General features: G+C 36.7%; 2 protein-coding genes across 5 annotated transcripts in view; one reads left to right on the top strand and one right to left on the bottom strand.

Moving 5' to 3' along the window:
- The first annotated feature begins 754 nt into the window (after positions 1–754).
- LOC109067402 (musculin-like) lies at positions 755–1,516 on the top strand. Its single transcript, XM_019084348.2, has one exon. It carries the CDS (start codon positions 766–768, stop codon positions 1,384–1,386), a length of 621 nt encoding a protein of 206 aa, XP_018939893.2. The 5' UTR covers positions 755–765; the 3' UTR covers positions 1,387–1,516.
- A 493-nt stretch (positions 1,517–2,009) lies between these two features.
- LOC109063924 (wings apart-like protein homolog) overlaps positions 2,010–19,370 on the bottom strand; it is a 64,220-nt gene continuing 46,859 nt past the window's right edge. For all 4 annotated transcript variants that reach the window (XM_042767355.1, XM_042767359.1, XM_042767357.1 and 1 more), the window contains 7 exons: positions 14,390–14,562; positions 13,218–13,333; positions 11,090–11,254; positions 10,062–10,266; positions 7,496–7,584; positions 6,455–6,550; positions 2,010–3,800 (listed from right to left, as the gene is read on the bottom strand). In XM_042767355.1, coding sequence (XP_042623289.1) covers positions 3,735–3,800; positions 6,455–6,550; positions 7,496–7,584; positions 10,062–10,266; positions 11,090–11,254; positions 13,218–13,333; positions 14,390–14,562 — 910 coding nt within the window. In that variant the 3' untranslated portion in view covers positions 2,010–3,734. The remainder of the gene's footprint in view (positions 3,801–6,454; positions 6,551–7,495; positions 7,585–10,061; positions 10,267–11,089; positions 11,255–13,217; positions 13,334–14,389; positions 14,563–19,370) is intronic.

The raw sequence follows: 19,370 nt of genomic DNA, 5'->3' as shown, positions 1-19,370 counted from the left end.
GGATGGAATTGAATAGTGAAAGAAGAGCAGCCAACAAGTGTCATTTGTGTTTCATAGTTTTGAAGTATGTACTACTACTCTAAAATTTGAAAAGTGTTTAACGTGTAACATATATTTGTTGATTGGTATTTTTGTAGCTTTCAAGTAGTGGCAGAAAGGCAGCATTATATTATATTTCAATATATAATGCTTTTTATATTTATACACACACACACACACTGATATTACCAGTTTGAACACGCTTGAATTACTCAGGATCTTAAAAACCTCAAAAGGTAAAAGATTTAGTATATACAACTACATTAACTATAAATTCTCATAAACACAAACATTAGATGGATGAGCTGGACTGAACAGTGAAAGAAAAGCAGACAAAGTGTCATTTGTGCTATTTCATACTTTTAAAGGTTGTATTACTATTCTGAAAAGTGGAAAATATCCATAAAATGAAGTATGTAATGCATGTCAAACATATGTGTTTATTGATATTTGTGTAGCTGTTAAGCAGTGACAGAAAGACAGCAGTGATCTATGTTTACCTCCGAGTGTCAGGAGGCCCGTCAGTGATCACTCACATGCATCTAATCCACTTTTGATGAACTGGGTTAATAGACTCCCTGTGGTCATTATCAAAGAGACTCATTTCTATTCATTTCTCAGCGCACACGACCCTCACACACCCGCCCCTCATTACGTGTGGCCTCTCCTCAAATAAATACTGCTCTTCTGTTCTCTGGAGTGTCAGTTCATCCTCAAGAATTCAGCATGCCCCGTCCGGACAGCACTTACCCGCAGTTCATCTGGAGAGAGGCAGACAGAGCCCGCTCAGACCCATGTCCCAGAGCTGCAGTGGGCTGGAGGGAGGAGAGGGCTCAGGGCAGGGTGAGATGTGACCCGTGCACTCTCGTCCAGCTCCGGCTCTCTGGACTCACTTGTCCTGACAAAGACCAGAGTGCTATCGCCCGAGCCAGGAGACGCCGCAGACTGGCCGCCAATGCCCGTGAGAGGAGGAGGATGCTGGGCTTGAACGTGGCCTTCGACCGCCTGAGGAGCGTCATTCCTAATGTGGAGAGTGACAGGAAGCTGTCGAAATCTGAGACGCTTCAGATGGCGCAGATCTACATCAGCACTCTGAGTGAGCTGCTGGAGGAAAGAGACTGCGACCCAGAATTCAGCTACCCGATGTTAGCGACGGACGTGCAGGATCAGGCCATTGTGAAGGGTTCAGTGCCAACCGAAGACACCAAACCAGAGCAGAAAACCACTCCAACCTGTAGGATAAGATCATATGCTGGGAATTTTGAGCGTCCCGTTTGCTGTGACCCCAAAACACCTGAAATATCAGTGGACACTCATTATATGGAGAGGAGCAATGGAGCAAAATGACTATTATTTTTATTTTTTTTTGACACTGATTTTACATTCTCAGCCTGTATTTGTAATACACTTGATTTTATTTTGTTTTTAGCATAAAAAAATTCAAAATTATTTTTTGGACATTTTGTAGTAAAATCTAAATATTCTGGAATTAATGTTATATTTTGCTTTTTATGCTATACAAATAAATATTTTCAGAGGAAAAAGCTTGTCTTTTTCTCTTGAGTTCACAATAAACTTGGGTTACACTTAACTTCGATAGTCCGCTTTAGACATTCTAGAAGTAAATTTGCAACTGTATGTCAACAAACTCTAATTACAGTATTGGTAGACTGGGTTATGCTTCGTAGAATAAGTTGACAGGTACTTGCAAAGTTACTAAATAGTTAGTAGAATGTGCATTAAGAACCATCAAAATAAAGTATTTGCAGATAATAGACAGTCTAGTAATACTATACTCTAATACTCTAAATGACTTTTGACATGTAGTGGCAAAAGTTACTTACAGTTAATATAATGTCAAAAAGTTGTATTGTCAAAAAGTATCAAAAATCAGCATAAAGTTGATTAAGTAGCAAAACTTGCCTTAATTATAATATGCCAACCGGACACAAAAAATGACAAGTAAAAAGTACTGAAAGTAGCAATTTTATTTGCGTTAAAATTATGTACAAGTAACCAAAGACATTATTTTGAAATTGGTACAAATTTCATGTTCCTGCAGTTGGCTTTCGATAACGCTTACCTCAAAAACCACAACTGAGAAAAATGTGTTATAAAATAAAACGATTGGATTCAGAAAAGTAGTCTATCTAGTTCTCCAACAGCCAATATTTACATGAGTATTTACAGTTCTGTTGCTTCATTCAGTTCCCCGCTGTGTGAATTCAATCCCGTTGTGTTTGGAGCTCAGAGACACACTGCAGGACCGTGCCCAGAAAATATTCACAACTCCTAGTGTTCCGTGTAACAGAGTGAACCCAAAACAGTTAAACGGTGAGCGGAAAAAAATGATCCCTAGCTTTGTGTGCACTGAAGTTATTTAAATCTATTTCAGTCATGAACGGCAGCAAAACGCCTGTGCCTCTGACATCAAGCGCACTGCTGAGGGCGATCGCTTTAGAAGGCAAACAAACAATAGAGCACTTTTGAAAACAACCTTGAGAAAATGAGAACAGTTTAGGTCAAAATTGGAATCTACTGGACTTATGAAAGAGATGTCAAGTGCTAAATTAAATTTTGCATAAAAAAAAAAAAATCATAAACAATAGAAGACTTATCCAGCATGTAGTTTATGACACCAACTAGTGAAACATAGGGTGAAAGTTTGATGCGTGGCTCACTTTAACAGTTGAGCATCTAAAGGTCATGGCTAGATGGCAACCAGCGTTTATGGAAAACTGTTATTGCATTTATCTTTAATTCTCACATCAACTTCGGCTCTAACTAAACCTCAGTAGCAGCGTATGCAGGAGAATTTTCGCTAAACTCGGGTTACCATGTAGCCACGACCCAAACCCATGGATGAGATTTCCTGGCTTCAAAAATCCATCTGAATTCATTCAAGTTCCCAATCATTTCTCTCATGCACAATTGAGTGAGTTCTACTGTTGGTTTTGAGCCATATAAGGTTTGGAAATCAGGGTTGCTAACATCACATTTAATGTTCTGGCATTTGAACAATATGGTTATAAGTCACAACTACTATAACATTCTAAACACGCTTTGTCCATTTCCTGCCCTAGCGAAATAGAAAGTGATGTAATTTATTCATTCGCCGACCTCTGACACAGCGCTATCGATTAAAAACGAATTTGTGCAACACAAAAGGAGCACATCCTGAAGTGAAGAGAATGGATTTGAACCAGGAGGGCATGTCTTTGCGGCATTTCAAAGAGGACCAGAATTTCGAATGAATTCGCCCTCCAATCATTCAGGTCAGTGTCGAGCACTTTTAAATTGACAGACTTGAGAGTTGAATAAAACAAACAGAGGGGGAGACATCCTTTAACAAGTTTTATCAAAGCCACTCTCTTCATTTCTGCCAATGAAAACCAACTTCCAAGGCAACTGATCAATAGACTACAGATTAAGGAGGACTGTGATGAGAGGAACACAATTATGTTGAGCGGAAAACATTTTAAGACGAAACGGTTGAACAGCTTGTGACAAACTCAATCAAAACAGCTCCTTTTAATAGAGTTCCGTGGATGATGTGCTTTAAACTTCATTCTTTACAGTCTGAATGAGGAAGATACTGGTTGATGATGATGATGATGATGATGGTGGGTTGTTTCCAGGTGTGTTGGGTTGGGCAGCAGTGAGCTGAGGTCTGTGTGTGGAGCTCCTCAAACACACTAGAGGTGTTCCAGATAATCAATGACCCTGGAGATAGACTTCTGTCCCGTGGTGCCCACGTCACACTGTTAGGTACAAAAAGACAATTGTTCAGTCAATAAGCATAACGTTCTTATTAGTTTTCCTTACGAAATGAGGTAGAACTTTGATATTGATATTATAGCAGACTCACATGTATGATTGCCTACTTTTTATATTCATGTCGCATAATTTCTAGTGACAGGCCATTTTATCAGTCGACATTTGGCCAATTTTCAGATTAAAATGGTTCAATTTAGCCACTCAACAGAAGTGGTATTTCTCTCATGGGTCACACTTTATTATAATGTGTCCTTATTACAGTGTAATTACTAGGGATGGGCGTTATATCGGATGTGATTGTGACACGCATTTCGTCAGTAAAGCCGGTTCCCTGATTACCGCTAAATCGCCATCACTGGCTTTCAAATGGAGCGGCATTTAATAGACAGAGCCGTAGTTCACTGACAAGCTACGCAATATCGTGTTCATCATCGAAGGCGATTCATCTTCAATAATGAACGCGATATCTATTAAATGCTGCTCCATCTGAAAGCAGGTGATGGCGATTTAACGGTAATCAGGGAACCGGCTTTACTGACCAAATGCGTGTGACAATCGCATGCGATATATCGCCCAGCCCTAGTAATTACATAAATGCTAATAATTGACAATTACTTTCTATAGGTTTAGGGTTTGGTTTAGTTATATATCTGTGGAATACCCTTCCACCTGTATCAGATCTATACCCTCAACGGACATTTTTAAATCTCGTTTGAAAACATATTTGTTCTCTATGACTTGCGATTGTTGAATTTTGAAAGTTTATCTTTCTTTTATGTTATCTTTTAGTTTTCCTGTTATTATTGTTTTTTGCTTTTTGTAGTGGAAAGGGCTCTATAAATAAACTAGACTTGAGACTAGTGTAAGTTGTTTGTAATTAAACATAAAAAGTGTTACTCTCTCACGTAAAAGTTTCAAAAACAAAAAGCCAGGTTAATAAACAGATGCTTTAAACAAATTTTATGTAAAATAAGTGTTGATTAATTTATCTTTAAAAAATAAGCATTCATGTGAATAGTTTCTGCTGTTAGATACCTGGAGCTTCCTTCATTTGTATCTTTATTTCTACTGCTTGTAATTTCTGTTCTTTTAACAGACTTTTATTTACTGAAAGAATACTGCTTTTTTAATAATAAAGAGTTATTACTTGTAGTTACATTGTAGATATGTTTGTCCTTTTAAATAAATTGTGTGTGTGTTATCTTATTAAAGCATATAATACAGTAATGCTGTGGGAAATAGTTAGCATTTTTGAACTTATGATTCTATCGTCCCAATGGGCTTTTTAGTCCGTGGTTATCACAAGCCAATGTTTTCAGGTGTTATTCTATGGCAAGAAATATATCAGTAATACCCTCATTATTTCCAAAGCTTTTCTAGTCTTGAAAAAGGTGGTTGCTAACAAGTTGCTAAATGGGACTACAGAGGTTATTATGGACATTGCGTTGTGTTTATCACTCTCTTGCAAACTCCTAGAACTCAAACTTTCCAACTTGTTGTCAGAACCTTAGTGATGGTGACATGAAAGGTAAGCGACTCTGGTGTAGTCTGTTTATACTGTTGTGTCACACTGGTTTTTTTGTTGTTGTTAGGACAGCTGAAAGGATAATTAGTGTGCACCTGCCTAACCTTCAGTTCTTGTACAACTCTAGAGTGAAGAAATGGGCAGGTAACATCATCAAAGACCCCGCTCACCCCGGACACAACCTGTTTGCACTCCTGCCACGTTACAGATCTCTGTGCACTAGAACATCTAGGCATAAAAACTGTTTTTCCCCATGCCATCTCCGGCTTAAACAGCTAATGTAGCAATTACCACTTGTTTTTACTATTTATTTCTCAGTACCTGTGAAAAAGGCAATAACTAGATATTATGTAAATACATATACATATTTTATTTATACAATTGTATATATAGCACATATTGTACAAATCTGTACATAAGTCTTGTAATAATCATAAAACAATATTCTATTCTATTCTATTCTATAAGCCTAATAAACAATTGAACTAAAAAAGGGAATTGTTTCATTTTTTCCTATTAGCTATATTATATGTGAGATTTTTTTTATTTTATTATTATTATTATTTAAATAGAATTTCTTGTTAAGTAACAGCACTGTAAAAAAAACCTAAAATGTGCATAATTTAAAATCAAATATAAATAGCACATTAAAGTTAAAAGTTACACATTTCTTTTGTGTGTGCGCTGTACAGCTCTGGTATACTTTGGTATCCTTTATATATAAAGAATGTTTTTGCTCAGGTGGCCAAAATTTCTGTCCAATAAAGAACTTTTTTGCTCAGCAAGAAAACAATTTTGAGGGAACATTGGTCTTGGAGTGCCGCTGTGCTGTAGAGTTTAGCTCCAACCCTGATCAAACACACCTGAACAAGCTAATCATTGTCTTTAGGATTACTAAAGCTGCAGGCAGGTGAGATTTCTTTTCAGGGTTGGAGCTAAACTATGCAGGACATCGTCACTCCTGGACCGACATTGTCTATCCCTGTAAATAACAGTGATTTAGAAAATGTTTGCAAATAGTGAAATTTTGCTGTATTGACTACTGAAATTAATATTGCAGCAGTTGCAATATAAGTCACCCTATACTGGTCGATCACTAACTCGTGTACTTACTGTAAGGTTCATGAAATTCAAGAACTTCTTCAGCATCTCTGTCATCACTGAAAAATCCCCTTTTGGCAGGTTTTCCCTCACAGTAGTCACATTCATCTGAAAGAGAGACACAGCATTAGCCGCTCATTCCTCCCGTGGGGTTACAGTGCACTTTGGGCCTGCGCTGAGAGAGAGTCTGGAGATTTTAAAGCAAGTTTCTGTTGATCAAAGCAGCAGCACTCCATCTCTAGAATCATTTTTTTTTTCAATGCGCTCAGTCTCCATGGCGCTCAATCTTCAAAAACACATCCAAATCAAATATTTCTCTCCTTCTAAATGCTCTGATGCCCCCTAACATGAATCTAAGCTGCAAACAGGACGATGGGTCTTCCTAAAGAAACCCTATTTTGAGTCAATCTGTTTTTCTAAAACAGAAACAAACTTGACCTTCAAAGTGTGCAAACATGAATCCAAAAGAAAAAGTGGGTGAAATGGCATCTCTTTTTGTGTTTGCATCTGGGCTGTGTTTATTGGCGAGACAGATAATGGCCGTGTACATCACTCAGAAAGCAACAGAAGTGGTATGAAAGAGAAACAGAGGGGTACATAACAGCCGATTCTGCAGCCCACCTATTAACATCCTGAAAATAAATCCATTAATAATACCAGACGCAACATAGGCAGCTTTCTTCCTGCCCTGAAACTTGAAAACTGCAATTTAGACAAACAACACTCAAACCCTGAAAGCAAAGGAATATTAACAATAAAAGCTCGGTACCAGTAAACACTGTGCTCTTATTGGGCTAGCCTGGGTTTCTCCTGACCTCAAAGTGACTGTGGCATCATTTCACTACGGAGGGCACAAGTGAGCACTTGTCGAGGATACAAAGGGTATCTAGATGAACAGTAGTAGTCTTGACAGAGCTAAATACCCGACATTAATAATATACAATACTTTTTGTATTTTATGAGGAAAACACGGTTCTGAGCAGACACAGATACACGACATAAATCAAAGATACAAAATAGGAAACACTGACGTGAAGTGAATGTGTTACTTACAGGGCTCCCCTGGCACAGACAGCCCAAAAGCAGTGCAGTGTATGATGCCACAATACTGTCCTCCATGTGCTTGCCAGCATGCTGAAGAGCTGGAGAAGGGGAAAAAAATAAATAAATCAAATGACAGATTATTAAAATGGGATTTTTTCATTAATATTTGAATATCTGAGCTCATAAAAAAGGAATACTCTATTGTGTGTTTATGTAAAAAAAAATAAGTCAAAATTAATGTTGATTTCTTCATTTCAGAACATTTTTAATTACACTACTCACCAAAAGTTTGGAATAATTATGATTTTTCAAATTAAAGTGTTTTTGATTTTTTTTAAAAAAAAGTAACAACAGTAATAAAAACAGTCATATTGTGAAATGTTACAATTTAAAATGACAGATTTCGATTTTAATATTTTAAAATTTCATTTATTGTTGTGGCAGCAGGAGGCAGCCATTACTTCAGCAGTCTTCAGTGTCAGATGTTTAAAAGTAACAAAAACATTCATAATGTTACAAAAGATTTCTATTTCAAATAAATGCTGTTCTTTTGAACTTTTCATCAAGAGCCTGGAAAAAATGTATCTCAGTTTCTGATATATAATAATACATATATTCAATAATATTAAACAGCAACAAAACACACTGATAATAAGAAACATTATTACTGATGGATCACCAATAACAACTGAGCCCCAAATGAGCATGTTAGAACGACTTCTGAAGGATCATGTGACACTGAAAAGTGGAGTAGTGGCCATCACAGGAATAAATTACATTTTATTTAATTACAAATTATTAAAAAAGGAAACAGTACTTTTAATTTGTAATACTTCAGAAACATTACAAAATTTCCTAAAGAAAACCTATTTTGAGTCTATCTGTTTTTCTAAAACAGAATCAAACTTGACCATCAAAGTGTGCAAACATGAATCTAAAAGAAAAAGTGGGTGAAAATTGACACGTAGAGTAAGCAAACAACATTAATAAAGCAGACTGCCCCACTTAAAGCCTACTATGTTTTTTATGTAAGGGTCAGTGTACTAAGAGAGTCACACAAAGTTCATCACTAGAATAGTACAAGCTTAATGTATGCACACCACATGATTTTTACTTTTACTTTATACACACAGGTCGCTCATGCGCAATGACTTGGTTTTGCACTAATCAATTATTCCACAAGGTGGCGACACTGGGCCGGGCTGCTTTTGATCACAGTAGAAAACAAAACTAAAAAGACAGAACAACAGCAGCAACAAATACCGGAGACTGCAACAACAACAGACACCCGCATTGACAAGCACTTGTGTGAGAGGGTTTTGAGAGAGCTGCAACTTTAGTTTAAATGAGTACAAAGACATTTTTATTGGTCATAACCTCTTGAGAAAAAGAGAGCAGATGCTGGACTAAGATGAAGCTTTCTAGAGTGCATGTGTTGACCGCCTGCATTCGTGCACGCTATCAAATGGAATATACTTTGAAAGGCTGCACGTTCAACTATAAGCATATGCTAGCATCCGGGTAAAAAACTGAAGTATACCTTGGGCTTTAGACTCTTAACAATAAGGCTGGTTGCAGAGGAAACGCACTCCACCAGCACAGATGTTGCAAAAGAAAATAACTGGAATTGCACAAATGTCAGAAAAACAACTAAGAACGCATTTGGATTCTTGATGCAGGAGCTATTTTGCGACCATTTTTTTCTGCCTGTGCGACTAAATTTTGTGTGCAGTCACACTGGCCCGACCAATGCGTTGTTTAACTCATAAGCTCTCCCATTTCTGTTGCATATGAGAAACATCAAACGGCAAATTAAGCTAAAAGTATAACGAAACCGCGCTACTCGTTTGAGCTGTGCAGCACTCAAAGGGATACTGTGACCGATTTGCTGAAATAAAAACAGGGACGGTAATAGATTAGCACTAGCCAATGAGATTGCCATTTACGCATTAGTTCCGCCCACTACAGGATAAACTGGCATATCTTCTGCTTGTTCTTGAAAACTGAACAATTATTAAATCATTTTGACAGGAAAATACAACAAAGAATATAGTTTACATGTAGCGCGTTGATTCAGCATGGTATGTAAGACTCTCGCTCTTTCTCTTTGCATGTGTGAGAAACGGCACTCTCAGCAAAGCGACAGCGAGTCATGTGCCTTCACACTAGAGTTCATGGTATGTCAAATACAGGTGTGCTGCACATCCATTGAGCTTAATTGAAACAGTACAGATCACTTGATGGACCGCAAAACCCTGAATTGCTCAGTGTTCAGCGAGTGAAAATATATCTATGCTAAACTTGTAATTAGCCTCATACACACACACTGGCAAGTACAATCTAAGAATTTATTTGCCAATGGCTAACGACAGAAATTATTTAGTTGCATATGTGAGTGATTTACTCGCAATGTAGAGGATTGACTTGGCACATTTAAAATTGTGTTCCTTTACTGGGTCTCTAAGTCCAAACTGAGACTGGATGTCCACCAAAGTGGCTTGAGCATTAAGCAAAATTTACGGCCATGGCAAACAATTTTTTTTGCATTTTTCTAGTCCCTGGGAGTAGTGTCTACCTTTGTTGAGATCAAGTTCTTCATCCTCCTCTCCCTTCTTCGTCTTGTCCTCTGTGCTGTTGTTTTCTGAAGCTACCCACTGGATCTCTTCATTGGTCTCTTTCCATTCTCCACTCTGGTCCAATTTTGGCTTCGGTGCATCATTGATAAAGTCATCTGTCTCCGCCTCCGCCAACATGGCTGCATGCTCTCTCTGAAGAAAAAGCTATACATGCAGAAACCGAGACAAAGCAATTACTAGTGTTTTGCTTGTGAACCAATCAGTGAGGACATATTCAAAAGATTCAAATGATTGGGAATCACTGAAATTTCTCACCACGAAAACCAAATACTATTTGATTGCACGTTTATATTTCTATTTATGTGCAGATGCATTAAAAGGATAGTTCACCCAAAAATGAAAATTGCCCCATGATTTACTCAACTTTTAAGCCATCCTAGGTCTATATGACTTTCTTCTTTCAGAAGAATAATATGAATAATATAATTTTCTTACACAAAAGCATCAATTTGCTTCAGAAGGCATTTATTAACCCCCTGGAGCCGTGTGGAGTACTTTTTATGAACTTCAAAATCTCACTGCCATTATAAAGCTTGGAAGAACCAGGACATTTAGTAATATAACTGATTATATCCGTCTGAAATAAGAAAGTCAGGGGTAATTTTCAATTTTGGGTGCACTGCCCTTTTAATGGTCAGCTTTATCATAAATTTTAATACCAAACTGTACACCAATGTATAATTTTATTTTAGCAATTAATTGTATGCACACCACCAACATACACTAACAGTGATGTACGTAGTCATGAAATCTGAGAACTTCCTCAACAAAATCTGATAACTGGTGGTCACAGAGGATGCAGCTGAGACACATTTTACTACCATGTGTAAACAGCAATGTGTTTTGAGTGACCACTTGTGATCACATCACACCAAGATCTTAATAATAGGTGTAATAATACTAGGTCCCATTTTCTTTAAGTATGAAGTGTGGACATGCAGTTTTTTTTCTGTGTATGTGTTTATACCTTCACCAGAGCAGCGATGGCACTGCAAGATCTCTCAGTCTGCAACTCATCTTTGTCAGACACACACATGGAGTCCCAGACTTCACCTCCCTCCATCTGCAGCTCCACCAGACAGTGTCTGTTCCTCGCGCTGTACTCAACCAGATTAATGAGCAAGCCCAGACCCTAAAAACACACATAAATGAGAAAAAACACCATTTAGATCAACAGGAACCACAACACAGACAGAAAATCTGGTTTCACTTTGATAGCAATATCACACACAACTGCACCACAACAGGATGCGACAAAGCATATAAACACCTGCATTGACTGAGTGGCCGTGACCAGCTCTAGTGGCTGTAACACAGGCTTTAATGCGCCACAGACGCGTGCCGTGATGCGCAGATCAGCTCTAGTCTCTAACGTCACCGAATCTGCTGTTAAAAATTAGCAATCCATGCATCATATCATGCAAAACTAAGAATTAGAATCACTGTAATGTGACAATCAAATATAGGTGCGGGTGGGTGGCAGGCGGATAATTTGAAGCAGAGGACTCTTTGAGCTCATCCGCGCATCTCTATACTACACTGACCTGGGTCACCAGTAGCAAACAATGGAGTGCAAGTTCTGTATAAAAAAAAATAAAAATAAAAAAAGTTCTTATCGGCGGCATATTTGGTGACAGGCTCATATCGGCCAAACAATATATCGGTCTAATAATTAACAAAGTTTTAGTTTTCTCACTTTCTGTGGAATAGGTAAAAATCCAGGAAGATGAGAGTTGAACTTATTTTAACTCGTGCGCCACATTTTTAAAACATTTAAAGTTAATAATAGTCTACTGGTGTTATACCTGAATTTGAATTACCTTGACTTTTGAGATTTTTTTAAGCATATTCCATGTATAATTTCTGAACATATAACAGGTTTAAGACAAGTTTGTACAAGACACAGTTGTAGTTCACACATCTTTTTGCAAAGATATTTAACAAGTGATTTGTTTAACATTTACATCATGTTGACAAACTTCATGTGTGGTGCACTTAAAATAGAATTTTTTATTTATTTATTTTTTACTAGAGGGTTGATAAAGAAGGGTTACGTGAATCATGTTGTAGTTATTTTCAAGTTGACTACTTAAAAATCAAGAATTTTTTGTTTGTTTGATTGTTTGCCATATCGCCCAGCTCTGTGCATTGTTCGCTAATGTTATTAAGCTTTGAAGTGAAACAAAATTAACAGACATATCTGATTCAGACTGAGTAACGAGACAGAAACATCATATGAGGTTTTTCCCAAAAATAAAGGCAAAGCTATACGAGACATTTATTATAATGTGTTTATTGGATGATTGTAGTATATTTATTTAGTCTATTTAGGTTGCTCATGTTCTATAACTGTTTCAAGTGATAAAGAAAAACAGTAGTCTGATAATTTGCAGTTGGCTTATTGTTATTAAAATGTATTGTTGAATGGTTATATTTCTGCCATATGCACATAAACTGACAGTCACCACTGATAAGCTACTACTAAATATTGTAGAAACTTAATTTTCTGTAAAGTTGCTTCGCGAAGATTTGTATTATAAAAAGCGCTATACAAATATACTTGAATTGAATTGAATTGAATATTTAGACATTTACGATTAATTAGTTTAAAAAAGTGATTCACAGCCCCACAATAAATAGAATACATAGAAAACAGCAACGATTATATCCATATATGTTGCACTAAAATGGAAAAATCTTGTAAAATGACAAGCATTTGAGCATTTAAAATGGAAACCAATTAATCTGTCATTTGTTTGCAAAACAATATAAAAAAAAGTGGTATTTTGGAAAAATTTAAAACATTTTATTTGAAATAATTAAATTTTTTTAACTTCCTTATGGAAGAAGTGTAATGCATTACAATTAACAAAATGTCACTTAATTTTATAATAATCATCAAATAAACCTCACAAATAAACACTGCATATATTTGATTTGTAATATTGTTCCCTATTACAAATGTAATCACAGTATGGATTAAAAAAAAAAAAAAAAAAAAAGTTGTTTGAAAGCACTCAGGGACTCCTAGTGGACACTGCTGGTCCCCACTGAATGTGAATGTGACAGTGAAATTACTAGAGCTGTGTACTCACCAGGACTCTGATATCGAACCTTTGCTCCTGCGGCAGGTATTGTGGGACCCTGAGCACACAGTTCAGCACCGTGCTGAGTAACTCCTCCTGCTCGCCTGTTTTTGTGCTGCCCCATTCTACAGACAGAAGGAAAACTCACTCAATGACTGCTGCACATACAAGTTCAGCATTAGTTAATCAGGGATTTTCTCTGACTGTTGTTCTCCAAGCTTCTCACAACTGGCTTATGACAGAGTACTCCTGCATTATGCTGAAGGGTTTGGCAGCAATACTAGTGAGCAGCTAGCCAAAGCAGCACTGCTAACAGAAATCCATTTGGCACATCGAAAAAAGAAAAAAAAAAAGCCCATGTAAGAAAGCCAAATGACTCTTACTGACTTTAAGCCTTTTAAAAGCAGAATAACAAACATTCTATAAGGCATAATTTAATGAGACAGCCGCTGTGGCCCAGTCGCCTGATTGTTCAGCTGAACAGCTTCCAGCACATATTACATTTCAGTGTCAGGGAGTAACTAAGGAAAAGCTGCAAAGTTATTAGGTCGGAAACGACTAATCAATAACAACCAATTGAATTTCATAACTGATTAGTTGGAACTTTGTGCTGAAAATGGAGAACCTTTGTCCGTGAAAACACTTCACAGTAGTGAAAACTGCATTTCTATGGGCAAAAAATGCATTTGAAAAAAGGCGATTAAAAAGTTGCAGTGGGAAGGTACCAAATTGTCTAAAGCCAAAAGCCTACTTCTTTTTTGCATATGCATACAGTAAAGCACATATGCGTGAACACAGGTCTGTCACATGTGAACAAGAAAGATTCATTAATGCCCAGTGTCTGCGCTATTTCTCTCCAGAAGTTATAGGCGATACAAAAATCTTGTTTAAACTGGAGTTGCAGGTATCTTTCCCCTCACACAAGTGCTCATTAACACAGGAGTCTGTTGTTGATGTGCCTCTGGTAGTTTGTTGTTTTTTTGGGACTGTGAAACAATGGCCAATAATTACTGCAATGAAATCGAGGCACAAGAGTGATCTGAGTGTACAAAGGTGACACGGTTATAAAAAAAAAAAAAAAAAAACAAGTAGCTTTTTAACACCGTTACATTTACTAATGCAATCCATCACAGTCAGTTTTGAAGGTTTGTTTTGTTAAACATCATGGTATTTGTACTGACCGTTGTCATGTGTGAGATTTAGCAGGACTCCGATGATGGCTCGCATACAGTCTTCTACAGCTTTCCCCACGTTGCTGTTGCTGCAGTAGGGCAGCGGCATGCCCGACGAGCACAGGCCTCTGTTCACCACTCGACTGTACCTCTGGATCATCTCCTCACAGTGCCATAATGCCCTAAAACAAACAGACAAAACAAAAAAGCCATGTTCATTCGAAGTATTATTGCAAATATTCTTTAAGTATCCAAAAACATCTTAAAGGGACAGATCACTGAAAAGATTTCAATTCTTACATCTAGTACTTATCCTATCTATTTTCTTACACAAAAGTTATTACATTGCTTCAGATCTCTTGTATAGTGCACAAATCAAATTAATTGTATGGAAAAGAGCAGCGTGAACCAGGGCTGAGCGATAAATGGTATATTGAGATTGCAATAAAATTTATTCATAACAAAGCTCTGGACATTTTACTCCATATTAGAGCTGATCCTAGACTTCTGGGGCCCCTAAGCAGAATTTTGCCGGGGGTTAAGTAATCAAATGTAAAAAATAAAGCACTTTAGCATACCATTTAAACAGAAATTGATTCATAAAGTTATACAATATTCAATGAAGAGCAGTGAATAATTCTCTCATTTTCTTTTGTTGTTTAATTAACAGATGATCACAAACAGCAGCCACTGAATGCACAGATACTGACTAGCATTCGACTACTTTTTAAACTGTTTATTTTCACTAAAGATATAACTGACTGTTTTTAGTGAAAACTCAACAAGACGGACATTTTGACATATACAAAGTGCAAAAAAGTAGCCTATATTTGTCCGTGTTTCAGTCAGTCTCGAACTGCGCACACGGAAAGCACTCGGGAACAGTGTTTCTTCTGCAGCTCAGTGCGAATTTAACTAGTTTTTTTGTATCGACCAAGAACGCCAGGAGACTGTATGACGCCAAATCACGTTACATGATTTGACTGATTTGGATGTTACATAGAAAGGGCAATAGCGCACCGCACTAAGGAAAGTAACATTCATGTTTTCTAACTGCTGTCCAAAATCAAAATGAAACTAAAATTAAATAATCTTTGAGAGCAAGGAGGCCCACTGGTGTCTCGGGGACCCTAGGCAATAGGCATCATGGGTAAATTGTGTATAAGGAGGATCGGCTCTGCTCGATATGTATTAATCTAACAGCCTATAACACAGCAAGCAAAAATGCGACAACTGCTAGTCTGTGCATGTCTCTAAAAAGTCTGCATGTTATGTGTGTTTGCAGGTGCCGTTTTGTCTACTGCACAAACACACGTGATGCTCACAATGTTTTATTAGCTTCTGCCGATGACATGAACTTCAAATACAGAGTTGTTCTGAGAGTCACTTCACAAGCTTTTCACCATTTCATTTGAGAATAACCACTGTCAAATAAACACAGAACCTCAAACATCTTCCAAACAAACCACCAAAATCTGATTAACTAGAAGAAATTATGACTGAAATATATCACTATTGTATCCTGAAATTTACTGAATGTACTAATATTATTTTAAAAGGAACATAATACAACCACAATATTTTCCATCCATGTAAAAATGCAATGTTTTGTAAATTAAGTATTAAATTATGTAAATATTTTCATTTTTATATGCAAATTTTGTATTTTCATTTGATTTCTTTTTTATCTGATTTGACATTTTTAAATATTTATTAAATTGTTTTAGGTTTTTTTTTTTTATTACACACCATTTTTCATGATAAATTTGAATTAAAATCATAAGAGAGAATTTAGTGGAAAATAAAATGGATTTCATGGGGTCCTGAATTAAAAGGTAGCTTACTCTGTGATTATGTTTGTTCAACGAGGAAAGCATTTCCTTACCCATTAATGGTAAATGAATATAGTGATAAATATCGATAGATACAGAAAAAAATATTGTGATATTATTTTTGACCATATTGCTCAGCCCCAAAGTGAACATTCCTCAAAATGTTAACTTTTGTGTTCCACAAAACAAAGTCAGCCACACAGGTTTGGAACAATAAGTGGATCAAAAAATAAATAAATAATTTAAGGCACTGGTGGGTCACAGTTCTGTATTAAAACAATGACAAATGCAAAAAATAAAAGGTAGCCGTACAAACCATACAACTGAGTATAGTTAAGGACAGTAAAATAAAGGGTTTTTAATGTAAAAGTAAGGAGAAATTAAAATGTTTCACTGTCATTGAAGAAGTTTAATTACATAGATGACAACATGGATAGGTTGCATGTCATGCCCTCATCCTCAAAAAAAAAACAAAAAAAAAAACAAAAAAACAATGTAAAATAAAATATAACTCAGGCTAAATGGATTGGAGTGTTACAAGCTCTTGGTGCATATAGAAAATCTGTAAAGTTGCAAAGACTAAAGTCTCAAATCCAAAGAGATATTCTTTATAAAAGTTAAGACTTGTCCACACCCTCCTAAAACGCCTCGTTTAAACACGTGTGGGAAGATTTGCATTACACTGCCTAAATGTTCACGCAAAGAAAGAAGGCGTAACTTTTATCCTCGCTGTAGTATTGTTGCTGCCGCCTTGTTGTGGAGACACGGTGTTTCATTGTGAAAGCGAAACTACTTTGTTTGGCCTTCCAAAAGAGGATGATATCCGCTTCGTCATGCCTAGAGCTGATCCGTGCTTGTCGCTGAGGAAATAAATCAACTTGACACTGTGAATTGCCGGATCGGCTTTCACCGTGGACGAAGCGGAGTCCAGCCCGGGGTCGTCACACGTGTCCTTTGTTGAACCCGCCGGCCGTTCCTCACTCAAGCCGCAGTGTGTGATGCTGTGTGAGGCATTTTATGAAGGACTGTTTTCTGACCCTGCAGACTAGCCTACAATGGATCTGTGCTCAAAGGCTGTTTCTATAAAGTGAGGCAGTTCCAACTTTGCAAGGACAGTCTGGCGCTTCTGACTCACAGCCTGTAAGTACATTTTTTATATTTAAAGAATTTGCCAATGATGATTCAAACACGAGTTCTGAACAGTGTACACAACATCACAATATGTTAAGGGGTGTAACGTTTCCATCACATGCTTGAGGTATTCTGCCAATCATAACGCACTGGATAGCTGGCCAATCAGCGTACACCTCGCTTTTCAGAACGATGAGATTTGTAAAAATCGGCACGTTTCAGATAGGTGGGGCATAGAGGAGCAACAATAATAAACATTTTTTAAAATAAACTTTTTTTTTAAACACAAAACCGAATAAACACATAACAACAAACCAAATACAAAAAACAACATACTACTTACCTTAAAAATATGACCCCTTTAATATATTTTAAAATGAAATTTATTCCTGTGATGCAAAGCTGAATTTTCAGCATAATTTCTCCAGTCTTCAGTGTAACATGATCCTTCGGAGAACACTCTAATATGCTTATTTGCTTCTCTGCAACGATCATTTAATATTGGTGCTCAATTATTAATAATGGTTCTTATTATCATCAATATTGAAAAAAAATTCTGCTTCATATTTTTGTTGAAACTATGATACATTTTATTTTTCAGAATTCTTTGATGAAAAGAAAGTTCAGAATAATAGCATTTATTTGAAATAAAACCTTCTGTAACATTATGAATGTCTTAAAACTTTTGATCAATTTAATTTGCCCTTGTTGAAACATTTTTTTAAATGGTACTTTTAAATGGTAATATATTATGGTTTCCACAAAAAAAAAAAAAAAAAAAAATAAGACTAGAGTAATGATAGTGAAAATTCTAATTATCAAGGCTATATTCTAAATAAACTGGCAATATTGTAAATGAAATATGATAAAATGTAATGACTGTAGGAATAAGATTTAATGACTTCTAATGCCGTTTAAGGCCTTAATTTCCAAGTCTTAATGCTTTTCAAAGCCCCGCAGAAACCTTGTAAATCCAATGCACTTAGAACTTGGACAAAATTGGTGTCCTGCAACAGAACCAGCTGAGAAACACTACTTTAAAGACTCTTGCAAACTCCATATACTACTGTGAGCACAAAAATAACAGCCCTTAATAAACCAAATTATAATTTACAGTCTATCACAGGGCATCAAAGCCTCTTGACAGATACTTCAGTTGAATATAAGTTGTATCTTGACATTGACATCACATTTTAACACCAAGTCTGGAACTATAAGTGCTCTATCAGCATCTAAATAATGGCCTTTCAGAGTAACACTCAAGATTGGAAAAACAGCCTGCAAATAACAGATGCAGCAGGAATGGTGCACATCCTAATGGATTGCATTTATGCTACAGCCAAGGTCAGCAGACACTAACACAAGCTGCATTAGCTTTCTTTAGAGAGAGAAAACGTAACTTTTCCCCTCTATTAGTCCCCAAGATGTGTGTGTGAGTGAGATAGCAGTAGAGAGAGAGAGTCTGCATCCACAGCATGTACTACAGTATGACCAGCTTCATGCAAAATGCTACTAATGCGCTTAGCATAATGAGAGGTTATTAGAGAGCGAGATGGGAAATGGAGGTAGAGGTTCATGTATTCATATATTAGTGGGGTCATTATTAATGCAGGCCTGCAGTACTCTCTAATTGAATTAGAGCCAGCTGAATGAGCTCTTCCAGCAGAGTGTGTGTGTGAGCCGACTTTGTTGACTCATATAGATCCTCTTCACCGTCCTGAGCACCCGTGTTTAGTTTGCTGTGCACTTTGAAGGGTCTGACCCCATCTAGAGAGCTGGGTCATCAGCTCGTAATTACATTAGCAGTGGAAGAGATAAAAATATCTAAGTCACAACAGTGATTTCTGAAACCAAGGACAGGAAAAAAATAAATAAATCAAAACCCTTTCATAACACAACACGTGGTAAATGGTACAATTATAAAATTAGTTAATATGACTCATATATGGGTCCTTTTCACAGAAAGAGATAAAGCATTTCCGCAATAATTATCATTGTGTAGCAATATATGCATAACACTTTGTTCT

This window comes from Cyprinus carpio, chromosome A12 (assembly GCF_018340385.1).
Source record: "Cyprinus carpio isolate SPL01 chromosome A12, ASM1834038v1, whole genome shotgun sequence".
NCBI lineage: Eukaryota > Metazoa > Chordata > Actinopteri > Cypriniformes > Cyprinidae > Cyprinus > Cyprinus carpio.
Note: the sequence above shows the minus strand (reverse complement) of the source record. Positions and strands in the feature narration are given on the sequence as shown.

Excerpts from the sequence above, each read along its gene's own strand:
- LOC109067402 (XM_019084348.2), top strand. The coding sequence starts at position 766 with ATGCCCCGTCCGGACAGCACTTACCCGCAGTTCATCTGGAGAGAGGCA.